Below are 22,876 nucleotides of genomic sequence, written 5' to 3' on the forward strand. Positions count from 1 at the left end.
TTACCCTCACTATGCAAAGATAACCAGAAGCCCTTTACTTTTACAAAAATAAAAACTTAATGCAGAATATTTTAACATTTAATACCTAAATTCAGATAACCATTTCTAAAATCAGAAATGATTTGCTGACATTGCTCATACCATTTCTTTTATAAACATGTCTCAGTAGTTCTACTGCAGTAAAAAATGTTTTATTTATTAATCATTAAAATCTTTATATAAAAATAAGTATTTGATATCCTAAATTTAAAACATGTAAATACTTAATCCTTTCAGGAAGCAATGGAATTTAAGCATCTAACTTTTCAATCTGAGACTTTCAAGAATAGAACTGCGCTTGTCAAAAATTTGACTTTTTACATTAAATAAATCTAATAAATAAAACAGAACGAAAGTGTGTTTCATATAGATCAATCAAGAAACAGTGTCAAAATCTATTCCATTTTTCAAAAGATTTATGTGGAGCATCATACAGAATAGCAAAAGAAAAAGCTACCAGAAGGATTCAAAGTATTCAAAGTATTATTACAGCTTTCCAAGAACACTAGGTAAGGAATTTGTTGTAGTGTTTCTCTGTGACAAAACATACATGAAGCACACATATTCAATCAATCACTATGTTGCAAAATATTATAATCCAAGAAACCTATGGTATATAGGTTTATATGTTACAATTTGTTTTAGTTTTTATTCTTCTTGAACATTCTGGACCTGATTGAACTTTAAATGTTAGTTTTAGCATATTTTAAAGTTGTAGACAATTCTAATTTTATAGATATATACAGTATAAAGAGTTGGAAGAAATCCTACTCAGGTCTGGAAGGGCATTTATCATGTAAAAAAGCTACACTGCTGACAGGTACAATATTGCAGACAAAACACATGATGGCAGATTTCATGTCTTGCATCAATATTATCTCATTGCAGCCTAGGAGAAAAAAAAAGAAAAAAAAAGAGCTTTACCCTTTCTAAGTGTGATTATACATACATCACAATTAATCTAACTTTGTATTTGTGATTTAGAGATTCAGATACCCTGGGTTATAATGGCTTGACATAAGTTTATATATTAGAAATATATTATTAGTAAAAGAAAAAGTTAATGCTAAATACCAGCATATAATAGACTTTTCATTATGCTCTCTAAGAGTAACTGCATCATTGTTGCAGTCATTGTACTACCATGCACTACTATGTATTGCCAGAGTAAAGTTTTATTAATATATTTGCAAAATAAAGATTCCTATAATTATTCTGTAAACTAATTCTAACTATAATAAGTTTCTTTAAGTTCTAAAACTTAAAAATCTGTGAAAGGCTATCTGAAAAACCAAACTGAGAATGGCAGAATGCAGACATCTAAGTGATTTCGGAAGTTGAACATGTCCAGGTAGCAAATTGTTTTTTTTTAAAACACTTGTAAAAATGACAGTTTGTCAGTCGATATAAATATCCCATGAAGGAGCTGAAGAGGTAATAGGCATTACGACATGTATCTCACAGGCATCTTACCACACTAACTGCACGCGCCGAGAATCGTGTCAAAAACGCACCTATCATTTTGATCTCCCTCTCCCCTCCCCATTTTCTTACCCTCCTCATAATCTAGATTTCATAACAACCTCTCCATTCTGATAAGGATCTCACACTCTCTGAAAAAAAGAAGCCATAGCAAGAATGATTCAAAGCTGAAGCTGCACAAATAATGTGAGAAACCCTTGACCACAGGCCGTCGCTAAAGACCAAGGTTTGACATTACTCATACCTTCCAGTACTTACTAAAGTTCAGACAGGAAACAAGCTTCTTTTTTTTCCTATAATGTCAACAAGTTCTGTGATGTTTAAGGTGAGACGAACCGGAGAAGAAAACCAAAACCCTTCAAAACATTTAGAGATTGTTTTCTCTCATGTGTTACATCATTTCCGGTGTGTTTCAATGAAGGTAGAGGAGAGTCTGTGTTGTTGAAAGAGAAGGGGAGTCTAGGAGAAGTTTTTTTTTTTAAATGTATGTATAGATATTTAGGAGGCAAACAGTTAGGGAGGCTCCATAAAAGTTTTTTTGTCATTGTTTTTCCGAATGATAGCAATAGAAAAAATAACTCCATGCATTATGTGTTAGAGGGAGTTACCCCTCCATCCTGCACTTTGAAGTCCAAACTTTACACAGCGGAATCACTGTTTGTGTTCAGTTTTAGAAGATATAAATCATGGCTGTAATTTCAACTAACTAATGCCGTCTAAGTCAAAACTATCAGTTTCTATCTTTCTGCATTATCTGTTTCGTATTGTTTCACTCATTCACAGTGCAGGTAGGCTGCACTTGTTTTACAAAACGTGCTTTGTTTCACAGTGCTCCTCTGCTGGCAACAGCAGAAATTCCACTTGCTCTGTTTGGTGCCTTAATAATAGCTGATCAGTGCGATCATGCAAAACCAGGATCTATTCAATCACTGACAGATGTTTTCTTTTAGGTTTACCTGAAACTAAAAACGTGGTTATGAGATAGGTGAATGATTACTGGAAGATTCAGAAGGTCTTGTCAGTTACTGTAGATGGTCACATTTGCTGGATAAAAAGACATGAAGCAGGCAGTTTTTAAGATAAAAGCCCAAAGCCCACTCACTTTACCACAACGTCTCTGACACAATGAATGTCAGGTGGAAACTCTCGTAAAAGTTTTTGCGCTTCAAAAAAAGGTGGGTTTTGAATCAACCTTAGCCCCATTTCTTCCAGTTATTAAACAAGAGCAGGTCAATACACGTTGAAGCACAAGGGCAGAAAGTCAACACAAGAGTTTAAAGTGATGTCACTGAAATGAAAACTGGTGGATGGGTGGGGTTTGGACCTCATTTGAACCCCTGAGATTAAATGATGGCTTGGTGTTTTATTTATCCACATGTTACAAATTACAGCATCTGCTTATAATTTCTTTATTTACTTTGTATATTCTGCTTCAGTTGATTAGCATTTTATTTAGTTGGTTTTCTTTTGGAACTTGATTGACATTTCATGATGGTTGTTTGAAGTAAATGTTGGAGGTCTTTGAAGCTTGGAGATGAAAGGAGCATCCAAATATTACTTGAAGAGGATCTTAGAATAAAATCAGTGATATCTGCAAAGGGACATGTAGAGATTACAAATAAACTGTTATTTACCCAATGACATCAATATAATAGTATTGTGTTCTTTAAAGACCTGAACTCCCCTAAATACATTTTTTAACTCTCTTGACTTCCTAAAAAGAAATTCTTCCAGTTAAAAGGACTGAAATATAATGGTATAAAAATAGTTTTCTTGGTTTCCCCCAGTCTTAGGTTAATGCCTTGTTTTCAATTGCAGTTTTCCTCTTCTTCAAAACAAGGATTGCAATACAATCATTAAATGCAGTTTGCTTTTTCCAGTGCCTGCAACTTAAAAGCAAATGTCCAGTCATTTTAAAGGGAAGTAGTGAGTGTAGGAGAGTCCTCACACACAGCCAGTGTTGAGACTTATGAAACATTTCGGGTTTGTAAATAATTTGGAGTCTTTAATAAATTATAATAACAATAGGTTGCTTTTATATAATGCTTTTTTATCCTAAAGGATTCCAGATACTTAATTGACTTCATATACTGTCCCCAAGTCATCCACCACTGAAGTACAACTCCCATCCAGGTGTCAGATGGCAGTCATAATAAGACAGCATCACCACTACAGAGCAGATCAGGTGGAGAAGGGCGAAATCGTTTCACTAACAATTTATTTTGGTAAATTTAAGAAGGCTAGGTTGTGTAAACCCAGGGTGACATTTAACCAGTACACCAAGTTTAGTACCCCTAAGCGGTATACCACAGTTTAACCCCCCTATGGGGTATACCAGTTTAAACTAAACTAATTGAACTGCCAATTGGAAGTAAATGAACAAGAAGTCAGGACTTAATCTGAATGTCTCATCTGAATGATAGCACCTTCTATGGCACAGTGTCCCCTGTTACCATATTGGTCCATTTGTTTGGAAATTCAGGTCAAGAAGGAGGAACACCACCTACTGGTCCACCAAAACCAAGAGCAGTAGCGACCTGATTTCCTTGGAGGTCTCCCATTCTAGTACGGACCAGACGCAGCCTTGCTTAGCTTCTGAGACTTGACAAGATTGAGTTACAAGGTGGTAATGCTTCTGCTTAAAATAAAAGAATTAAGCAAGTTGAATTAAAGAATGTATACATTTTTATGAAATAAAGAATAAAACATATAAGGAAAGCTATAACTATTATGTTTCACTGATACTGCTAAACATACTGTACATAAAACTACAACATCCAACAAAATCAGCAGCTCAAACTAGCATTTAGAGACATCTGTTCCTAGTTCACCATAAATTTACTTTATGATTATTTTAGAGGAAAACAAAATTACATATCAGTAAATGTGAAAATGTTTAATTAGACTTTTATCTTTGCTTGAGATAAAACCAAAGAATAAAATAATAATTTCCACCATGTAACTGTAAAGATACAGTCCTACTTATTTATAATGCACTTTTTTTACCCAAAAAGAGTGATAATTGACTGTAAATGATTGAAGACATCAAATTCTGAAAGAAAATAAAAAGAGGCCATATCCTTAAAACATTTTTTATTAATTATAATTTTACCACTAATGTGATATTGTTCAGGGTAAGTTAATTTTTTATGATCCATATACTTATTGTTTATTAAATCAACATTTTGTACAATAAATAACTTGCATATTTAAACACTGTGTGAATTAAATTTTAACCAGATTTTAATGGAATCTGCTGGTCAGCACTTCATTAAGAAAATGTTCTATTCGTTACTATGTTTAAAATAGGACAGCAAACTATTACTGGTGATAGGAACATCTAATTGTAGAAAACAGTATTTCCACATGTTATTTTGTAGCATAACATATTCCCAAAAATAATGCAATATTAAAAAATTCTAAGAATATAAGAACAACTAAAATAATACAGTAATCGTATTAGTAAGACAAAAATATAATTTAACAAATATATTTTATATAGCATAAAAATCAAATATCTATAATACTACATTACAGTTTAATCCTTTAAAGAAATTTCAAAGCATAGAATTTTATGAAAAACAATCCTTTATTATGTTTTATAACATGAATACAAATGTATAATTTATCTGTCCACCTGTTGCTTCTGTTTTATTGTATGATTTCTCATTCTGCAGCCAATATCTTAAAATGTGTGCTCATTTGATGATCATTGTTTCTGACTTTGATATGGTATGCCTTGATGTTTGCCTAGTTTTCATTGGCCTGACAGGATATATTAAGACCTTATAATGAAATACTTTAATCACGCAGTAATCATATTTATAAAATTATTACATTAGTCATAGGCAATTAATACATCTATTAAAATTTACATTTTTTTAAAAGTGCAATAATTGTTCTGCATTTTCTAATCAAGAATCTAGAGCTCGCAACTGGATTCACTCGTGTTTTTTCAGTAACACAAAAGTTATACAATGGAAAAGAACATACACTTGTGCTTCAGTAGTAATTAAATGTGTTAAAGACAATAATGCAATGATAATCTTATTAACACAAATCTGTGTCAGAACAGACAAATCAAAAAATTGTTTCTTGTTTCAACGTTTTGCGTAAACTTAATGTATTTCTAAGTACTTCATGCTTTGCAAAACACGCTCTAAGAGCAATGTGTTTATCAATTAGAGCACACATTTTCTAGTATTAAATCTAGCGAACTTTCGAATTAAAAATGTGGAAAATAAAGGAAACCTAATTCTCTATTAATGTCTTAAGTGCTAATCCTCTCACTTGTGTTTTGATTCTTTTTAAAATGTACTTTTATGATAACTAGCAAGAAGCACAAACAAGAAGCCATGTTTCCAAAAGTATTTGTAAGTAATGTAGAAAGAAAGCCGTTACAAATGTTCTGTAAACCAGATAAAATTCAAGCTTGTCTGTGTAAATATCCTTCGGATCTGTGCAATTAAAACGAGCTCAACGTAAATCGACAAATTGATTGATTTGATAACTAATCTGATCATTGTAATATAATATTGAAAGAAAGACTAATATTTATAAACTAATTTCACGCGCTAGTAAATGTAAAGGAAAAACAAGAACGTATTGCTTCCAAGAGCATTAATCTGCTTCCAGCGCCATCTTGTGACACATTGAGTTCAATACAGTACCTTTAGTTTTTTTTTCACGTTACAGCGTGAGGATCGTGAAAAGACGTGACTTACCTTTCCTTTTGTTTTCTTTTTCCCTTGTTATTCATGTGATGAGTTCTTTATCCACTTCTGAATGTTATCATCCAGTTTTCTTTAAATATAGTAAAAGTGGGTCTTGGCACTCAGTGATAAGAATATTGTTAGTTGCATGAGATGTAGTATATTAAAGGAAGTCAGGGGTTTGGCTTTCTTCCAGATATACTATGCTTACCACATCCCTGCTATTTTGTCAAAACATGTTGCATTTAACGAAAAAGTAAAAAAATATTCGTGTAACGCAGTTCTTCTGAGACAATAGAGGTGGTGTTTTACATATTTTAACAGATTATGAATAAAAATAATTCTGATAAAAGAAAAATGAAACTTGATAAATCCGGTGATAGCAATACTAAGAATTAAGAGAATATGATGATGATGATGATGATAATGATGGAAGTCGAGAAGAAGAGGTGTGAAGGGAACAATAAAAAGAAGCCATAGAACAAAACTAGACTTGTTTCATAGAGTTCATCGTTTCTTATATTAAATATCACAAACAAATGTTGAGTTTCATTTCCCACTTTATTATTATAAATATACTAAAATACAGATATCCTTAAGGAATAAATCCAGTATAAAACTCACACGGTTTGTATAAATATACATATTCTAATTCATGCCACAGCTAAAAAAATGCTTATAAAAAACAATAAAGAGTTTTTTCTATTTCAGTGCAAACAATGCTCAATTTTAACATTTTAGGCTAGCTTATTAGCGTTGCAAAATGAAATCTGAGTGAAAATAGTGATTAAGCTATGGTTTCTCCTTTTCCAGTTACATTCAGAAGGCGGGAAGGAAGTTGTGTTGAAAGCACACAAAACAGAGGTTTTAAAATCACCATACAGTGTGGACAGCAAGAGTAAAAATGGGTGTTGAGAACTGAGGATAAAAATTACATGTGACACTGAGTTAATCAGAAGAAATGATTAACTCAATGCATTTTAAATAAGATGTTTGGATCTTATTTAAAAAGAACAATGCAAAGAAAGACAACATAATTAAAAATCACGCAACATCCACGCTAGTGGTATTTTGTCATTAATCTCTTTTATGGGAAAAATATATTTGAATTACAATGAGCCCTGAGTTCCTGTTTGTATTGTTTACTTCAGGACTGTTGGGATACTTGGACAATACCCTTGCCTCTTTTTTTAAGTAATAGATTTTAAGGTTTTTAAGTAATGGATTCACCGCTGCTTACAACAATGTGTTCAACAGACAATCACCTTTTTTGATCACATTTTAAAGCTGTGCCTTCTTGTAAGAGTTTCCTTAGCAGTCATCTCAAAACTGATATAGTGCAAAGCAAGAAAAACAAAAGTAAGCAACAAGTCCATTTTACTTTTATTATAAATTCACAACATGCACACCCAAACATTTTCTAACTGCCTCTTCCTATTATGGATCATGGGGAAGTCAGAGTTTATCCCAGCAAGCAAAGGGCACAAGGTAGGGTACACCCTGGGTGTGATGTGCCAGCCCACCACAGGACATACACACAAACACACTCACTTAGAGAGTCAGTTTGACAAAGAAGCCAATTAACCTACCAGTATGTCTTTGGATTGTGTGAGGAAACCCAGAAGAATTTGGGGAGAACAAACAAACTCTCTACAGAGAACATCCTAGGTCTGGAATCGAACCCAGGGCCCCAGCACTGTGAGGCAGTAGTGCTAATCACTGCATGACTATGCCACCCTGGATGCACATCAGCGTTTTTAAAATGTTTTACACAATTTAACCTTCCACAGACTATGAGGCAAATGTTGTAAATGTTTTCTGTTTGAAGATACACTGTATAGTAAAATGACACTGTTGCTGTCACTCAGCTAATGACTGCACACATGATGTAAAAGCCTACGATGGTGAAGCCAACTTCTAAAAGCAATTACCATATTACCATGATTTTTGATTCTCACCAGGATTTCCAGTCACATGAATAAACCAAAATGCTCGTACAGAAGAAGACTATCACAGAAAAGGGAGAGACCATAATTACAAAAAATATCATTACAAAATGTTATAAAGATTTGATTATAGACTTGTGATAGAAAAGACTGTGTTTTTATATACATTTATTTTCTAAAATACCAATTAAAACATTTATGCCATTGCACAGCTCCAACCAAACATGCTGTCCTACCTCTAGGTAACGCCCTTGGACAAAATTGTCACTGAAGTAATGACGCATCGCTGAGACCCAGAGTTCCTTGTTAGGAACGAAGAACACCTGGCAGGTATATAAGTGTGTTTTTAAAGAAACTGAAATATTTAACAGTCTATGAAAATCAGTTGAAATTAATATAATAAAAATATTTTCATTCAAAATTGTACTAAATAAATATCAATTTCACTGTTAAATTCCACTATTAGAGCAAAGACATACACATTTACCTGTTGAAAGACTAAGTTTCAATATCTGAAATAAAAGGTAACTGTGATTGAAAATCCTGAAATCTTAAAATTAATTACACACAGGTCTCGTCTGGTATGTTAAAGATTGTCTTATAAATCATATTAATAGTATTTATTATATAAATATATACATAATATTAACATAGCCCAAGGCTGCACCTCACCAGATAAAAAAATCAACAACTACAAGTTTATCATTTATAGCAGTGGTGACACCACATAAGATTTTTAAAGTTAGACATATTTATACTAACCTGTTTAAGTACATGTAGTTTACATAAACTATATATTCTATTCCTGGTTACCATATTATCTGTCGAATAAGAACTGAGAACTTTGTTCTATTACAATAGGATAGTTGTAAATAGTTCAAGTAGGTAGCTGCGTCAGCATGCGGAAACTGCAAAGGAACAACTAAAGGTGTATTCCATACTGAAAAGAGAAGAAAAGAAACAGAACCTTTAGGCACACACCTGAAGAAGGCTCCACAGCCGAAACGTTGTGTTTCTTTTCTCCTCTTTTCAGCATGGATTACATCTTTACTTGTTCCTTTGTATTAAACAGATTATTGCATCCGTGAGCACAGAATTTGAAAGAAAATTGAATTAACAGCTGCTATTCATTAATAAGTAAAAGTTACGTTTTTCAAGATTTTGAACACTTCGAACATATAAAAAATACAACATCAGGGTTTTCTAAGAAATCAGCGTGTATATAATCTGGTACAAAAACTCAACAGCATGCCCTGTTATCAGTAAAGTCTGTTATTCTTGCAAGCCACAAGCGTGCCCTCATGTTGCTAGAACATATTTTACTTTCTGCACGTATGGCTATAATGTTGCATATTATTATATTGGTGTAATTCTTTTTGTTGTGTCACATGGTTTACAAAGATATAGCCATCTGCCTCCCATGCACTCTGAGCCGGAGGCGTGTCTTCACAATGCGCGTCTGCGTATCTATGCTTCAAGCCAAAGACGGAAGCGCCTCCCCTTTCTCCTCCTGATGTTCGACTGACGAGGGTTGGATCCCAACAGGATCAGACAGCACTAGTTAAGGTATGTCGAAATTTAATCCAGAAAGGCCATTTATGTACCGCGACGATGGCTTGGTATCTACTGGATACCGACCTTGAAGGAACATAAATAATATCGCTTGCAAACGTGCAAAACCTGCCGTAAAAAGCGTTGCTCACAAGATGCTGATGCTGCACTGCAGATAAGTAGATCGTTTGTGCGTGCCAGGCCTCGGAATGGTAGTAAGGCTTAGATAATTCCTGTGATCAGGCTGGTGGTCAGCAATAATTGGAAGCGTCATTGCAACAATGATAGTATATTTAGCTTTTCAGTTTGTGCACAAATGCGTTGAGATTGATAGAAATAAGGTCGAGTAACTCACGCTTATATGTAAATGCTCTTGAAGCAGAAATACTGTATATCCGTATGTCTGTCAAAGCACCATTTGTAAATCATTATTTAATGTGTGTTTTTATTGCTGAAAAATGTATAATAGAATAAAACGTGACACCTTCTAGTGAAAAAAATGTTTTATTATGGAAGTTTGTTTTGAAAGCCCTCAAAGTGACTCTTCGTTTAATGTACAGCATTAATCGCAGTCGGTAGTCCGAACATAATTTTATATTCACTTCAAGCATTGCTTCGTTGGTTTTACTAAGTATAATACAATGGCTGGTTAACTTACGTCTCTGTAAAAGTAGAATAAGTTATTCATGTACACCGTGCATAAAAACAATAACGTGACTTTTTTGAATCTGAAGTCGATTATGTGAAGTGTCATCTTCAAAGTGAGCACCGGTTGGTCTGAGACGGTGATATGTGTCGGGCCTGTTCTTCGTGTCTCGCTCGCTCGGCTGGATGGTACAGCAGGTGACCTCTATTCAGCATTGAGAAGGTTGTGCACACATTGCATCCTTCACAGACTGGTTTGGAAAGGACGGTTGCACAGCTTTAGAAATGGAGAATCAAAGGGCAATTTGCTGCTCAGAAACCATCATTTGGCATTTCAGACTTGTGGCTTTTTATATATTGCTGTACTTTCATTGAGCCTTAATGAGATAAAAAACAGATGAAGGGTGAGGGGACTTTCATGTACTGTGTTTTACTCTCATCATGGTGTTTTTATTTAAGTGATATTGTGAATTTTGTACTTCTAAAACGTAAAATTTCAAGGATATTGTGTGTTGGTTTCTTAACTAAAACCTCTTGGAGGATATGTGTAGGTCTGCTATGAAGAGGAAGAATCTATATGGAATATATAGAATATTTCACATCACACTGCAGTTGATTTGCCATCCACTTCATTTAATTGAGTTTTAAGCATGCCAATGGACTCGTTTTAGAGTTAGTACTGGGGTGCACAAAATGCATCAATAATTGGTTCTGTCTTCTTTTGAAGTTTGTATCCTGTCCCTAATGAGCAAAACTTAATTCCTTTGCAGTTTTACCACTTTGTAGTAATCTCAGAAGAGATCACCTCTTGAGCCAAGATACAAGAGATGTACCTTGTAAGATCTTAGAAGCTAAGCATGGTTAGGCCTGATCAGTACTGAGATGGGAGGTATCTGGGGAAAACAAGATGGTCGCTGTAAGTGGTTTTGGTGGATCATTAGGTGGCACTCTTCTTTCTGAACCAGAATTTCCTTTCAAACCAATGCCCCAGTATGGTGACGGGGTACTGTGGTGTAGGAGATGCTTTCAAAAGAATGTGTCCTTTGGATAACACATTAAACGAATAATGAGTGTTAATTCCAGTGTCCTGGAGAAATTCTACTTTGGGCTTGCACATTCTGACCTCCTGGCTTAACTTCTCCTGTAGTTTAATTGATTAAATAATTATCTTCCTCATCTTAGCTGCTGTGTTGTGGGGCTGTAGGTGTAGAGTGGCTTCTGTATATCACCCAGGTCTACATATCAGTTAATCCTATATGTGAGATACTTTGAGATCTGTTGGGATGGGAAGTGTTATTCAGCTGGAAAAAGCTATTTTCTTATTATTGTTTCTGTATTTTAAGAACAAATTTCCTGTTGTTCTTTCTTTTTGAAATGAATCGACTTCTTTCCCTTTCCATTTTTTTCACTCTCCAGCAGTTTTAGGACTCGTGAGATATTGTCCTTTATGTGTGTTTTCCTTTGGGTTGTGCAGGTTTTCCTTGGAAGACAAGAGCATTAGAATGATGCCAGAAAAAATACCAAACTGAAACTATCACAGTAAAGAGCTGGAAAAAGTGTTTGAAATATCCATATTTTTCTATTGATTAGTTTATATAGCTGTTAGTGTGTTACAGCACAAAAGTGTTGTAAAAGTGTAAAAATCCGTCCTTCGGATGAGACGTAAAACCGAGGTCCTGACTCTCTGTGGTCATTAAAAATCCCAGGGCGTTTCTCAAAAAGAGTAGGGGTGTAACCCCGGCATCCTGGCCAAATTTCCCATTGGCCCTTACCAATCATGGCCTCCTAATAATCCCCATCTATGAATTGGCTTCATTACTCTGCTCTCCTCCCCACTGATAGCTGATGGGTGGTGAGCCTTCTGGGGCACTATGGCTGCCATTGCATCATCCAGGTGGATGCTGCACATTGGTGGTGGTGGTGGAGGGGAGTCCCCATTACCTGTAAAGCGCTTTGAGTGGAGTGTCCAGAAAAGTGCTATATAAGTGTAAGCAATGATTAATTAATTATTATTAAAAGAGTGTGTCAATGTGGTTCTGTCAGCAATAAATCATGATGATATTTAAAAATGTGATTCCTAATAAAAAATCAGCATGATTTTTAGATATCAAAGTGAGAGAGCTGTTTGGAGCTTCCAAATCATTTCAGCAGGCAGGGTCACTATTGGCATTGATTTAGACTACTGGCATAAACCACAGGCTTTCCGTACTAGTGTAGCTTGGGCATCATTTAAAGAATGCTGAATGGCATAACTAACTTTGTTTTGCAAACCTTGTAAAATTCTAGATGCCTTTTGGGTTATCTTATCTTTGAGGTATTTCAGCAGCTCAAAGTGTTGTTAAATTAGACTGTGATATACACATAAATGGAAATACAATCTCCGAGGAAGGACACTTGAGATTATTTAGTTTGTGAGTGCTGCATGCAAGTAGTAAATGCAGATTTTGCCTGAATCACTACATGAGCAGTTTGAAGTTTGGATAGAGCGTCTGCTTCCCTTTGTTTGAGAAGTGAGCTGTCCAAGGGGCACACAGATCAATAAGCATCCTACCGGATTGTGTCACTTGGGCAGGGTTGCTAACCCTTAATGTCCTTCTACAACAAACAAGTTTCTTTTCCCAGTTTGTTCTCCGTTTTATTAATTGTACAAACGTACTGAATTTTCATAATTCATTTTCATAAAAAACAATATCCTGAAATAAAGATATTATGTTAATGTCATTCAGTAGGTAAGATGATAAATGTGCTCAAAACTGTCTGGAATGTGTCTTACTTTGCCACATTTTTGAAAAGTGTACAGAAGGCATTTGACTTCCAAATGATAGGTGGATTCACATGCCCTACTTACGCTCCACTTAGCAGATTTGTCTCCTGTTGTATTAGTGTCAGTTAATATTCTGCAGACTGGGTTTGGCAGCATTCTTAGTAGCTACTTTCTGTGCAAGAACAAGAAGCCATTATACATAAATAGTGACTTGTAACAAGCTATAGAGGAGTTTATCCTGCTAAAAAGATTATGGACTTTTTGCTTCCTGTAGTATGTTGAAGGTTCAGAGCAAAACCAATATTTTGCTGTAAGATGTATAAGAAAACCTTACTGTACCTCTTTACTGATTGTAATATCGTGACATTTTTGTGACTTTTTGTTCTCCTTATTAAAAGCCATTTGACTTCATAAAGAGACTCTAAATCCCCACCATCATCTGCAGAATCGTTCTGATGTTACAGAAGTGCATTGAGATCAGGTCCATAGTCCTTTAACAAATAAGGATGGGAAATACTCTTAACTTACTACTTACTAACAAGTACCTTAAGTTGCTGCTCTCTCCAAACAGCCAAAAAAGTATTTATCTGAAATGTCCTGAGATAATACCGTTATTTATTTGATTTTAACATTTTGTGTTTTGGCTGCAGTGACTCATCAGTTATGAATTTAATTGATCTTTATGCACCATATATACTTGGACAAAATGAACATTTAGTAGATGAGCCAGAAAACATCCATTCATTTTCTGACCACTTTATCCAGTACAGGGTTGCAGGGGAGCCAGAGTCTATCCCAGCAAGCAACAGGCGCAAGGCAGGGTACACCCTGGATGTGATGCCAGTCCTTCCAAGGGCAGACAGACGGAAAGACACAGACATCCACTCACTCACACCAAGGCCAATTTTCTCACAAGCTAATTAGTCTACCAGTATGTTTTTGGACTGGTAAGAACACCAGGAGGAAACACGCAGAACACACAATCTCCTTGTCAAAATGACTAATTTCTGTATGAGAGCTCGCCTATGTCTTAAATACTTGAATTTACTCCAGCTCATGCATGACCTAGTATGATTTCTGACTTAATACATACTGCACCAACTGCTCTTTGGCATAGTTTTGTACGAAGCATATGGAAGACGTTTTTGTCTAAATGTTAGATTAATTAATAGAAAACCAAATGGATTGTGTTATGTTTTAACAGTGTTAATCTGATAGCAGGACTAAGCATTTAATCTTCACAGCCTAGCTCAGTGACGAACATTTTATCTTTGGGATATTATTTTTTATTGTTCCTTAACAAGGTGTGCCTGTATGATTCCCTGTGGAGCCAGGTAGATAGGAGCTGAATACCAGATGAATTAAGACAGGGAGAAAGTCAAGTACATGTTTCTCTTTTAAACCTGCACCTAGAGGTCTGTAAAAATGTTTTAAAGCAACAACCTAATTAGCTCTAGGAAGTCTAACCTGGGACTCTCCAGGTTGGTGGTCGGAGACCCCCTTTTTGAAATGTGATGCAATCATGTTATGTCTTTTCAGTGACTGATTTTTTTTTTAACAAAGGAAAGATGCAGCTTATATATTTACCCCTTTGAGTCTTTAAATGATATTGCTCATGGCTTTTCTGCATTGTAACCAAACATTTTTACTGTTTGGCAGATAATGGCAGTTCCACCAGCTTATGTTGACCTTGGCAAGTCAGCTCGGGATGTGTTCACCAAGGGATACGGTGAGTTAAGTCCGAGATCACGTCTTGATCGTGTGGCTCTCTGTGTAATAAGGTGCGCAGTAGTTCGCTCTGGACTCAGATCATGGGTAGGACTAGCTGTGGTACTCTTGAGCAAGATTCTTTGCTCAAATTGCTCCAGTAAATGCCCTGCTTTACAACCCACCTTTGTAAATAAGAATTTGATCACAATTGGCTAACTTGTTTAAATAAAGTAAATATTTTTCTTTCTCTGGTAACATTGCAGATATTTTGGTGTTCAGTTTACTCATTCTAATCCAAACTTTAGTTTTTTTTCTCAAACCAAAAAACAAGGAAATAGACACATGAAGAGTAAAGCCTTAAGTATGATTACATTTAGTGGTGTTTTTGTTCTGCTTCATCATAATAACGTTTTTTGATAATATGCTTTTTTCTTAAAAGATAATATTATTTTATTAAAGATAATATTAATTTTATTACAGGTTTTGGCCTTATCAAACTGGATTTGAAGACAAAGTCAGAAAATGGATTGGTAGGTTTTACTTTGAGCTGTGAAGAGATTGTACTGCAGAGACAACTGATTTGCACTGGGAACATTTATGAGCTTGTAGATATTTGTTTTCTGCACACAGATAGGTGAAATATATGATCATCTAAGTGGATTCTTGAGTGCTGTTATAGCAAGCCAGCTTCAAGTGTATACTTGACTGAACATTCCTATATGAAGTTGCTGTTATCACAGTAGCTAATTGCTAAAGGGTGTGTATTCAACATGTGGTGACTGAAAACCAGAACAGGTTATAGTTGTGAAAAGCTTGTCAGAACAGCAGAAATGTACAGTAATATGCCCCTGGAACTGTTATATTGTTCTAGTCAGCCATTTTTAACCAGTTTTTGTCGCAGGTTCACACAACAGAGAAAGAAGTAATAGGTTTATTCAATGCTGGAAAAAAAGCAGAAAGAAAACACAATGTTTCGGCCATGTAGCCTTCTTCAGGTGTGAGAAAGACAAGGCAGAGAGCAAAGGTAATGTAGCGGGAGAACAAAGGCTGGGAGAGAGGAGGAGCGAGAGGCGGGAGCAGGGGACTCCACGGCTGAAACGTTGTGTTTTCTTTCTTCTTTTTTTCAGCATGGAATAAACCTATTACTTGTTCCTTTGCAGCCTACGCATGCTGACGCAGCTACCCACCTGAACTACTAAAGGAGAAAGATTCTCTAAAACGAGGCAATTGTAAAGATGCAAGAGTTCTTATAGGATCCCATCATTCTTTTTCTCACATTGAAAACTTTTGAACTACAACCACGGTCCACAGGGTAAAAATAGTATACCAATTTCACCAGTCATTTGCAGGAAAAAGATTTGTATGATGGTGTCACAGTGACACAGTGGGTAGCTTTGCTGCCTCGCAGCACTGCCTCACAGCGACCTTGGATTGAGTTCCTGGAGTACTATATGTGTGGAGTTTATATGTTCTCCCTGTGTTCACATGGGTTTTCTAGGGGTGCTTTGGTTTCCTCCTGCAGTCCAAAAACATGGTGGTAGGTTAATGGGCTTCGGGGAACATTTGGCCCTTTGTGAGTGTGTTTGATTGTGTCTTTGTGTGCCTTGTGATGGGCTGGCATCCTGTCCAGGCCCTTGTGCCATTTGCGTGCTGGGATAGACTCCGGTTCCACCCCTGTGATCCTGTACTGGATGAAGTGGTTTAGAAAATGGATGGATGGAGTTTTGCATGAAATTTAAATACCTTTCAGTTTTGACCTGGCTATTGTTTTGTTTGTGTCCAGGAATTCACAAGCTCTGGGTCTGCAAATACTGAGACTAGCAAAGTGACCGGGAGTCTTGAAACCAAGTATAAGTGGGCCGAGCATGGCCTGACATTCACTGAGAAGTGGAACACAGATAACACCTTGGGAACCGAGATAACCATCGAAGATCAGGTAATGCTCCAAACACAGGAGAGTGATTTGGAATTGCTGTCAAGTGTTCATTGATAAAAATAACCCTTAAATGCAAAACTTGGATCTCCTTTCTGTTCAGCTTGCCAAAGGATTGAAGCTGACTTTCGACTCCTCGTTTTCACCAAACACTGGGTAAGAAGTGACAGTGCTTTAAATGATGATGACAGTACTGTGGAAAGGACTTCAGTGCCTGATTAAAAGTGTGGTCAGGTGCTTTAGTTGTGTGCTTTCCGAACTGTGCTGTGTTGAAGCATTTCTACATTGTCAAATAGCAAACACTTTTTACAACACAGTGTTTTAGTTTCACAATTAATTTCACCGCAGTAGTACAGTATTTACTAAGGTGAAATTTATAGACATTGTTGCTTTTCTTTTTTCCAAGAAACAAGGTTTTAAGTAATGATTTGTGTTTTGCATAATTATATGAAGGAACAAGTAATAGGTTTATTCCATGCTGAAAAGAGAAGAGACAAAACACAATGTTTAGGCTGTGAAGCCTTCTTCAAGAAGACTTCACAGCCGAAACGTTGTTTTCACTCTTCTCTTTTCAGCATGGAATAAACCTATTACTTGTTGCTTTGAAGACTGCGCATGCTGACGCAGCTACCCACCTGAACTACTTCATAATTATATTAAGTTGAATTATTTTAAAGCCATAAGTAAAGAGAATTACAGTTGATGTGAAAGGTCTTCGATTAAAATTACTAGGTTATAGACTTTTAAATTTTAAAACCACAATCGTGTTACAGTGCACTTTTACCTATTTTTAGGTTGCTTCAGCAGTACTTTATAAAACAATGACTATATTGAAATGTGTTTACAAGCTGCACCTAAACAAAAACAGTGTTACTATTTTAACAATATTAATTAGAAGTGTTTGAGAAATTCCATGTATAATAATTTTAGCTTAATGCTTGGTGGTTGTTGATCAAAACAATGCAGTGGTATTACTTTTAGTAGTTCCAGAAGAAATCACTTCATTGTCTAGTTAGAATCATATATTCAATTTGTATTCTATGTACAACCTAAACCCATTAACAGATAAGAAATATACAAGCATGATGAAAAAATAAATATATAAATAAAATATGTAAAATATACAATTTATTAATTAAGCAGGTTAATAGCTGTAAGAATAAAGGATTTGTCATATGATTTAACTTTGCATGTTACTGGCATTAAAAAGAAGCTCTTTTGTGTTTCCCTATTGTGTTTTGTTTGACTATAGCAAAAAGAGTGGTAAGATTAAGACTGGTTATAAAAGGGAGCATATCAACCTGGGTTGTGATGTGGACTTCGACATTGCCGGACCCTCTGTGCGTGGAGCGGTGGTGCTTGTCTTCGAGGGCTGGCTTGCTGGCTACCAGATGACCTTTGAAGCAGGGAAATCCAGGGTCACTCAGAGCAACTTTGCTGTTGGCTACAAGACAGACGAGTTCCAGCTTCACACGAATGTGTAAGTGTGCCAGTCTGAAATATGGAGGCGCCTTGTTTAGCGACGAGTGCTGCCTTTTGATTGATTTTATGTTCATCTTGGACTACACCAGAGCTTGGAGGTGAATGCTGCTGTTTCATTTTTGCAGTTAATACCAGTATCAAAGTGCACAGCATACATACGGTTCATCAAGAGGCACAAAGGCACCTTATATTATGGTCCTAATGCAGTTCCTTGTCACTTGCAGCTGCTTTTCTGGGACGTATTTCTTTGATAACTAGACAGCTGAATGTGCTTAAACTAACCCATTATTTGAACGGTTTGCAATGTAGTATTTCCTTGGTAAATTGAAAAGAAACCAGCAGGTATCTCCGTCATTTGATTGTATTCTACATGTAAGCTACTGAAAAATTAATGAACTAACAAATACGTTTTTTTACAAACGGTGATTGCTCTTTGTACTTATTTTAAAGAGGCATTTATTTTTTATTGTGTGTTGCCTCATATCTTCGTATGTTGTTCTGCTTTTTACAGTTTTCTAACTCTTTTTATTTGCTGTTGATGCTGCAAATCACCAGAAAGGGAACATTTGTTTCATGGTAATGCTGAGATGAAGTTGCAGCTTAGGAAAATTGAACATGGTTTGTGGAGTCTTTGACGTGAACCACAAAAGAATTATTGCCACTGTTTTTGAGATTCCTAGCAGTGAAGTTATTTCATGCTGTTGACTTGCACTGTATTAATGTGCCAGACAGCCGTGCAAAAATGTAATAACTTTAACTACTCAAACATGTTATATGGTCTTCTTGGCTCACTGCATCAAGCAGTTTCATATCCTGTAGTATCATAAAATAAATCAAGTGAGATAGTAAAGAGAATGTGCTGCGTTCATGTAAGCCTTGTTTAAAGACTGATGTCAGACATAAAAGCATGGAGAAATTATTTGCAAATTGGTCATTTCCATTCAGTATCTCAGTATTTTATTGCTTAATAGAAGTGACAAAAAGAGAAATGATTTTATTTTTAGATAGACTGTCTTTGGGCATATTGGTTGTGAAGAGAAACCACAGCATTGATTTAAAGTAGGATTAGGTCTTTATTTCACAGTTCCCTGCTTTCTAAGTGTTGTGTGCGATGAAGGAAAAGAATGAAAGAAAACAGTATATACACTTTGTACACTTAGATGGATTTTAAGCACATTTTTTTAAAGATTGCAATGTTAAAAGAGGGTTAAAGTCAAACAATCACTATAACTAAAACTATAAATTTGACCAAATCTGATGCAAAAACCACTGGGAATGAATTTAAAAATACCAATTTGTGTAATTTTTTAGGGATACATACATAGACGTGGGAACTACATACAGTAGAGCCAATTTGGATTTTCATAAGTGATGATTCCTTAAATAACTATCAAGATTGAAATAATTAAGATATTAAATCTGAGTTTTTATTTGTATTTCTCAAGTTTGTAATCCATCAATCCAGGTAATGTATTAATTATATTACAAATAATATATGTTCATGTAGGTGAAGCAGTACATAGAATAGGATAATCAAACAATCAGTAAATCAATTATAGATTTAAAAACATCATTGGAGTGTGCGTTTTTATTTGTGATTGGGAGATGTATTCCAGGGAACTACCACTGAAATGGCTCAGATAAGAATAAGAATAGGATGAAAATCTATGGTACAGGAGTGAAATCTGACTTCACTAAAATTCCACTAATGTGTAATGGTTTCTGGAACTGAATTCTTCCGCACTTGAGAGCTATCTGGTATTTTTCCTCCCTCACCTTCCATCTACAATCATGGAATTGTAATCTGTGGAGGTGGGAGGTGGTCTTTTTTCAGTTTTTCCCGGTTATGGCGTGGCAATGCGGGACAGTTGTCTGTAGACCCTGTTTGTACATTGTTTGTTTTCCCTTTGCAGGAATGATGGGACAGAGTTTGGAGGCTCAATTTATCAAAAGGTGAACGACAATCTGGAAACTGCTGTCAATCTAGCATGGACAGCTGGGAACAGCAACACCCGCTTTGGAATTGCAGCAAAATATCAAATAGATGCAGATGCATCATTCTCGGTATGGACAGCTTTGTGTTTTACTGGTTTGCTGACACAGGCATGACACATCTTTACCTGCAGTAACATCACTTTGTGTGTTTTTGCTAACATTAAGACTTGACTTGACTCCACTTGTTAGCCTAATCATCATAACACAATACAAAATGTAACTCCTGTTGCAGTGTTCCTGTATTAGAAGTATTTTGTACTCTTGGTGTTTTGAAGTGTCAAGTTCTTGTTTTGATTTATTATTGGTTCTTACAATAACGACAATCTTCTTTTAAAACCTTCAGGCTAAAGTGAACAATTCAAGCCTAATTGGATTAGGATACACTCAAACCTTAAAGCCAGGTGAGTATTTCTGAGAGAAAGTGGAAGACATTGACAGTTTTCTCATTAGATAATGTATTGCATTACTGATGTTAATGTAATATTGGCATTATGTGTACCTGCAAACAGACTTCAAAGTTCCATGAAGACCTGAAGTACATACTTGTGTAAACTAAATGAACAAATTCACACTACAATTTAAGCTCAATGACTGGAATTTCAAAGTCTTTTGACATCAACCAATCACAATGAAAACCTACGTTCATTTTCCCAAAGTCACTGATGGCATTGTACAGAGTAATATCAAGACTTAGAGAATCTGTAAGTTTCATTCTATGTGTATACATCTATGTGGATGTATATCGCTGTTCTTTACAGTGCCTTGGTACTGAATCTCCTTCATCAGATGCAGTCTTTTTCATGCATTTCTGCTGGAAACATGTTTTGCTTATTTGTAGATCTGCTGCATTAACTGTATTTTCTACTGTATTTTAATATTATTTTTACTTGTTAGAGGAATGCAAGTAACTTTGATACTACAAACTTTTGGAAGATGCCTGTATTACTGGGCAAAAACATGTATGACTTTTAGTGTTTCACTGACTTGTTTTAAATGGATTTATAGTCTACAATAGTGTTTCAAGATAATATCACAGATGTTAATGACATATATGTTAGTATGTTTAAATGATATTTACCAGTGTGATTTTCTCCCCAGGCATCAAACTGACTCTCTCGGCTCTTCTGGATGGTAAAAACATCAACGCAGGAGGCCATAAATTGGGTCTAGGACTGGAGTTTGAAGCATAGAAGACTGATATGCACAATCCTAAACTTCCAAATATTTTAATGAATAGCTACCTTCACAACCTGGTGTTTACCTTGTATGTGTAACCAAGTGGGATACGAGTATTATTGTACTGTCAATTATACTACTGATAATCTGCAAATTCTAAAGGACAATTTAACCTAAAAAAAACAGGAATTATGGGCCCAATCTCAGTATAAGACTGTAGATGATAATTTGCAAAATTTAGATGCAATTAGTCCTTAAGACTTTTCATCTTGGAAATGCATTGAATTCCACTGCATTTTTGTAGTCTTTTGAGCTATATATGTATATTTATTTTTTCTGTATTCAGAGGAGAAAATCTGGTGTAAAAAAACTTGCTTTAAAGGCTCGTGGTGAGTAGGGGCAGGACAAAATCTGTTACGGATTGGCCACTAGGTGGGGCTGCGATAACACGCATTTCATGTATGACCAATGCTGCCATTTGGTGTTGCTGATTTAAGTTACTGTAGTGTTTCTTTCAGCCAAAAATCTCTGACTAATAAGGGAAGTATCTGTTTCAACTTTAATGTAGTGGGTAGGTTTAGTTGTCCTTCACTTATGCAAGTGTAGTTTTAAAAAAGGCACTAAACTTGTCTGTTATACACATTCAATGCATATGTTTCACTAGTATTTGTGTGTGCAATATTTTGGTGTGAATATTTTATTACATACAAGTTTACAATAGCATTTTAATGTTTTCTTCCACTTGCTTATAAAGACAAAATCTGTTTAGTGACCCATGTAAAGGGCTGGATCATAGTAATTAATGCCCTATATTCTGTCAACCTTAAAACAAAAAAAATATTTTGGTTCTTAAAATTGATGCATTTTGATAGGAGATTTAGTCTTCCAATTTTGATGTTAACCTAGGTGCAAAACCCAGCTGTACTTGACAGTACTGTCAGCCCCTAAAATTAAATTATTAACTTAATCTTTATGTGGCCTGTTTTTTTTACACATCATTTTTAAAGACAAGTCATAAGGCTATAGTTCATTTACCAGTTTCAGCACTATTGCTGCAGATGGGTGGTGGGTTTGCACAAAATGTGGGTGAAATACTGAAACACCCAGCTGATGGTACAGTACATACTGGGAAATTCTACACTATCTAAAATCTGAAGATTTTGGAAAAAGGAAATTTCGGTATTAATGCCTACCGAAAGTAAAAATAGCATTTTTAAAATTAAATTGAGTAATTTCAGAAATGTTGCCCACTAGCATTCTTTCCCAAATTCACTCTTTAACTGTACCCTCTTTTTAAGGAGTTATATGAGGATCTAAGTAAAGATGTACTGTAATACACATATGAGCAGTGATCTGTTGTATCACTGATGGTAACATTTTATGATTACAGATTCTGAGGATATTTGACACCTCTGCTTTATTATGTAGATTTTTATTTTAA

The 22,876-nt window shown here is 35.4% G+C and overlaps 1 protein-coding gene and 2 long non-coding RNA genes across 3 annotated transcripts; 2 read left to right on the top strand and 1 right to left on the bottom strand.

The window, feature by feature from the left end:
* Window positions 1-437: 437 nt before the first annotated feature.
* On the bottom strand, window positions 438-2,379 carry LOC148650280 (uncharacterized). The gene is made up of 2 exons (XR_015926069.1): window positions 1,780-2,379; window positions 438-928 (listed from the first exon to the last, which is right to left on the bottom strand). It is a non-coding gene; the product is annotated as an uncharacterized LOC148650280 (long non-coding RNA).
* LOC148650281 (uncharacterized) lies at window positions 1,647-4,735 on the top strand. Its single transcript, XR_015926070.1, has 2 exons — window positions 1,647-1,747; window positions 4,004-4,735. It is a non-coding gene; the product is annotated as an uncharacterized LOC148650281 (long non-coding RNA).
* A 4,862-nt stretch (window positions 4,736-9,597) lies between these two features.
* vdac1 (voltage-dependent anion channel 1) lies at window positions 9,598-22,402 on the top strand. The gene is made up of 9 exons (XM_088603914.1): window positions 9,598-9,745; window positions 14,799-14,868; window positions 15,330-15,379; window positions 16,633-16,785; window positions 16,886-16,938; window positions 18,035-18,262; window positions 20,178-20,328; window positions 20,603-20,660; window positions 21,358-22,402. The coding sequence occupies exons 2-9, from the start codon at window positions 14,802-14,804 to the stop codon at window positions 21,447-21,449; spliced, it is 852 nt and encodes a 283-aa protein (XP_088460040.1). The 5' UTR covers window positions 9,598-9,745; window positions 14,799-14,801; the 3' UTR covers window positions 21,450-22,402.
* Window positions 22,403-22,876: the final 474 nt, after the last annotated feature.

Source organism: Lepisosteus platostomus, chromosome 13, assembly GCF_059453375.1.
Source record: "Lepisosteus platostomus isolate fLepPlt1 chromosome 13, fLepPlt1.hap1, whole genome shotgun sequence".
Lineage (NCBI taxonomy): Eukaryota > Metazoa > Chordata > Actinopteri > Semionotiformes > Lepisosteidae > Lepisosteus > Lepisosteus platostomus.

What these genes read in the sequence shown, in the direction of transcription:
- vdac1 (XM_088603914.1), top strand. Translation starts at nt 14,802, where the DNA reads ATGGCAGTTCCACCAGCTTATGTTGACCTTGGCAAGTCAGCTCGGGAT. An exon ending in TGTGTTCACCAAGGGATACG is followed by an intron (nt 14,869 to 15,329) that starts GTGAGTTAAGTC and finishes ATTTTATTACAG; the next exon opens with GTTTTGGCCTTATCAAACTG. An exon ending in CAAAGTCAGAAAATGGATTG is followed by an intron (nt 15,380 to 16,632) that starts GTAGGTTTTACT and finishes GTTTGTGTCCAG; the next exon opens with GAATTCACAAGCTCTGGGTC.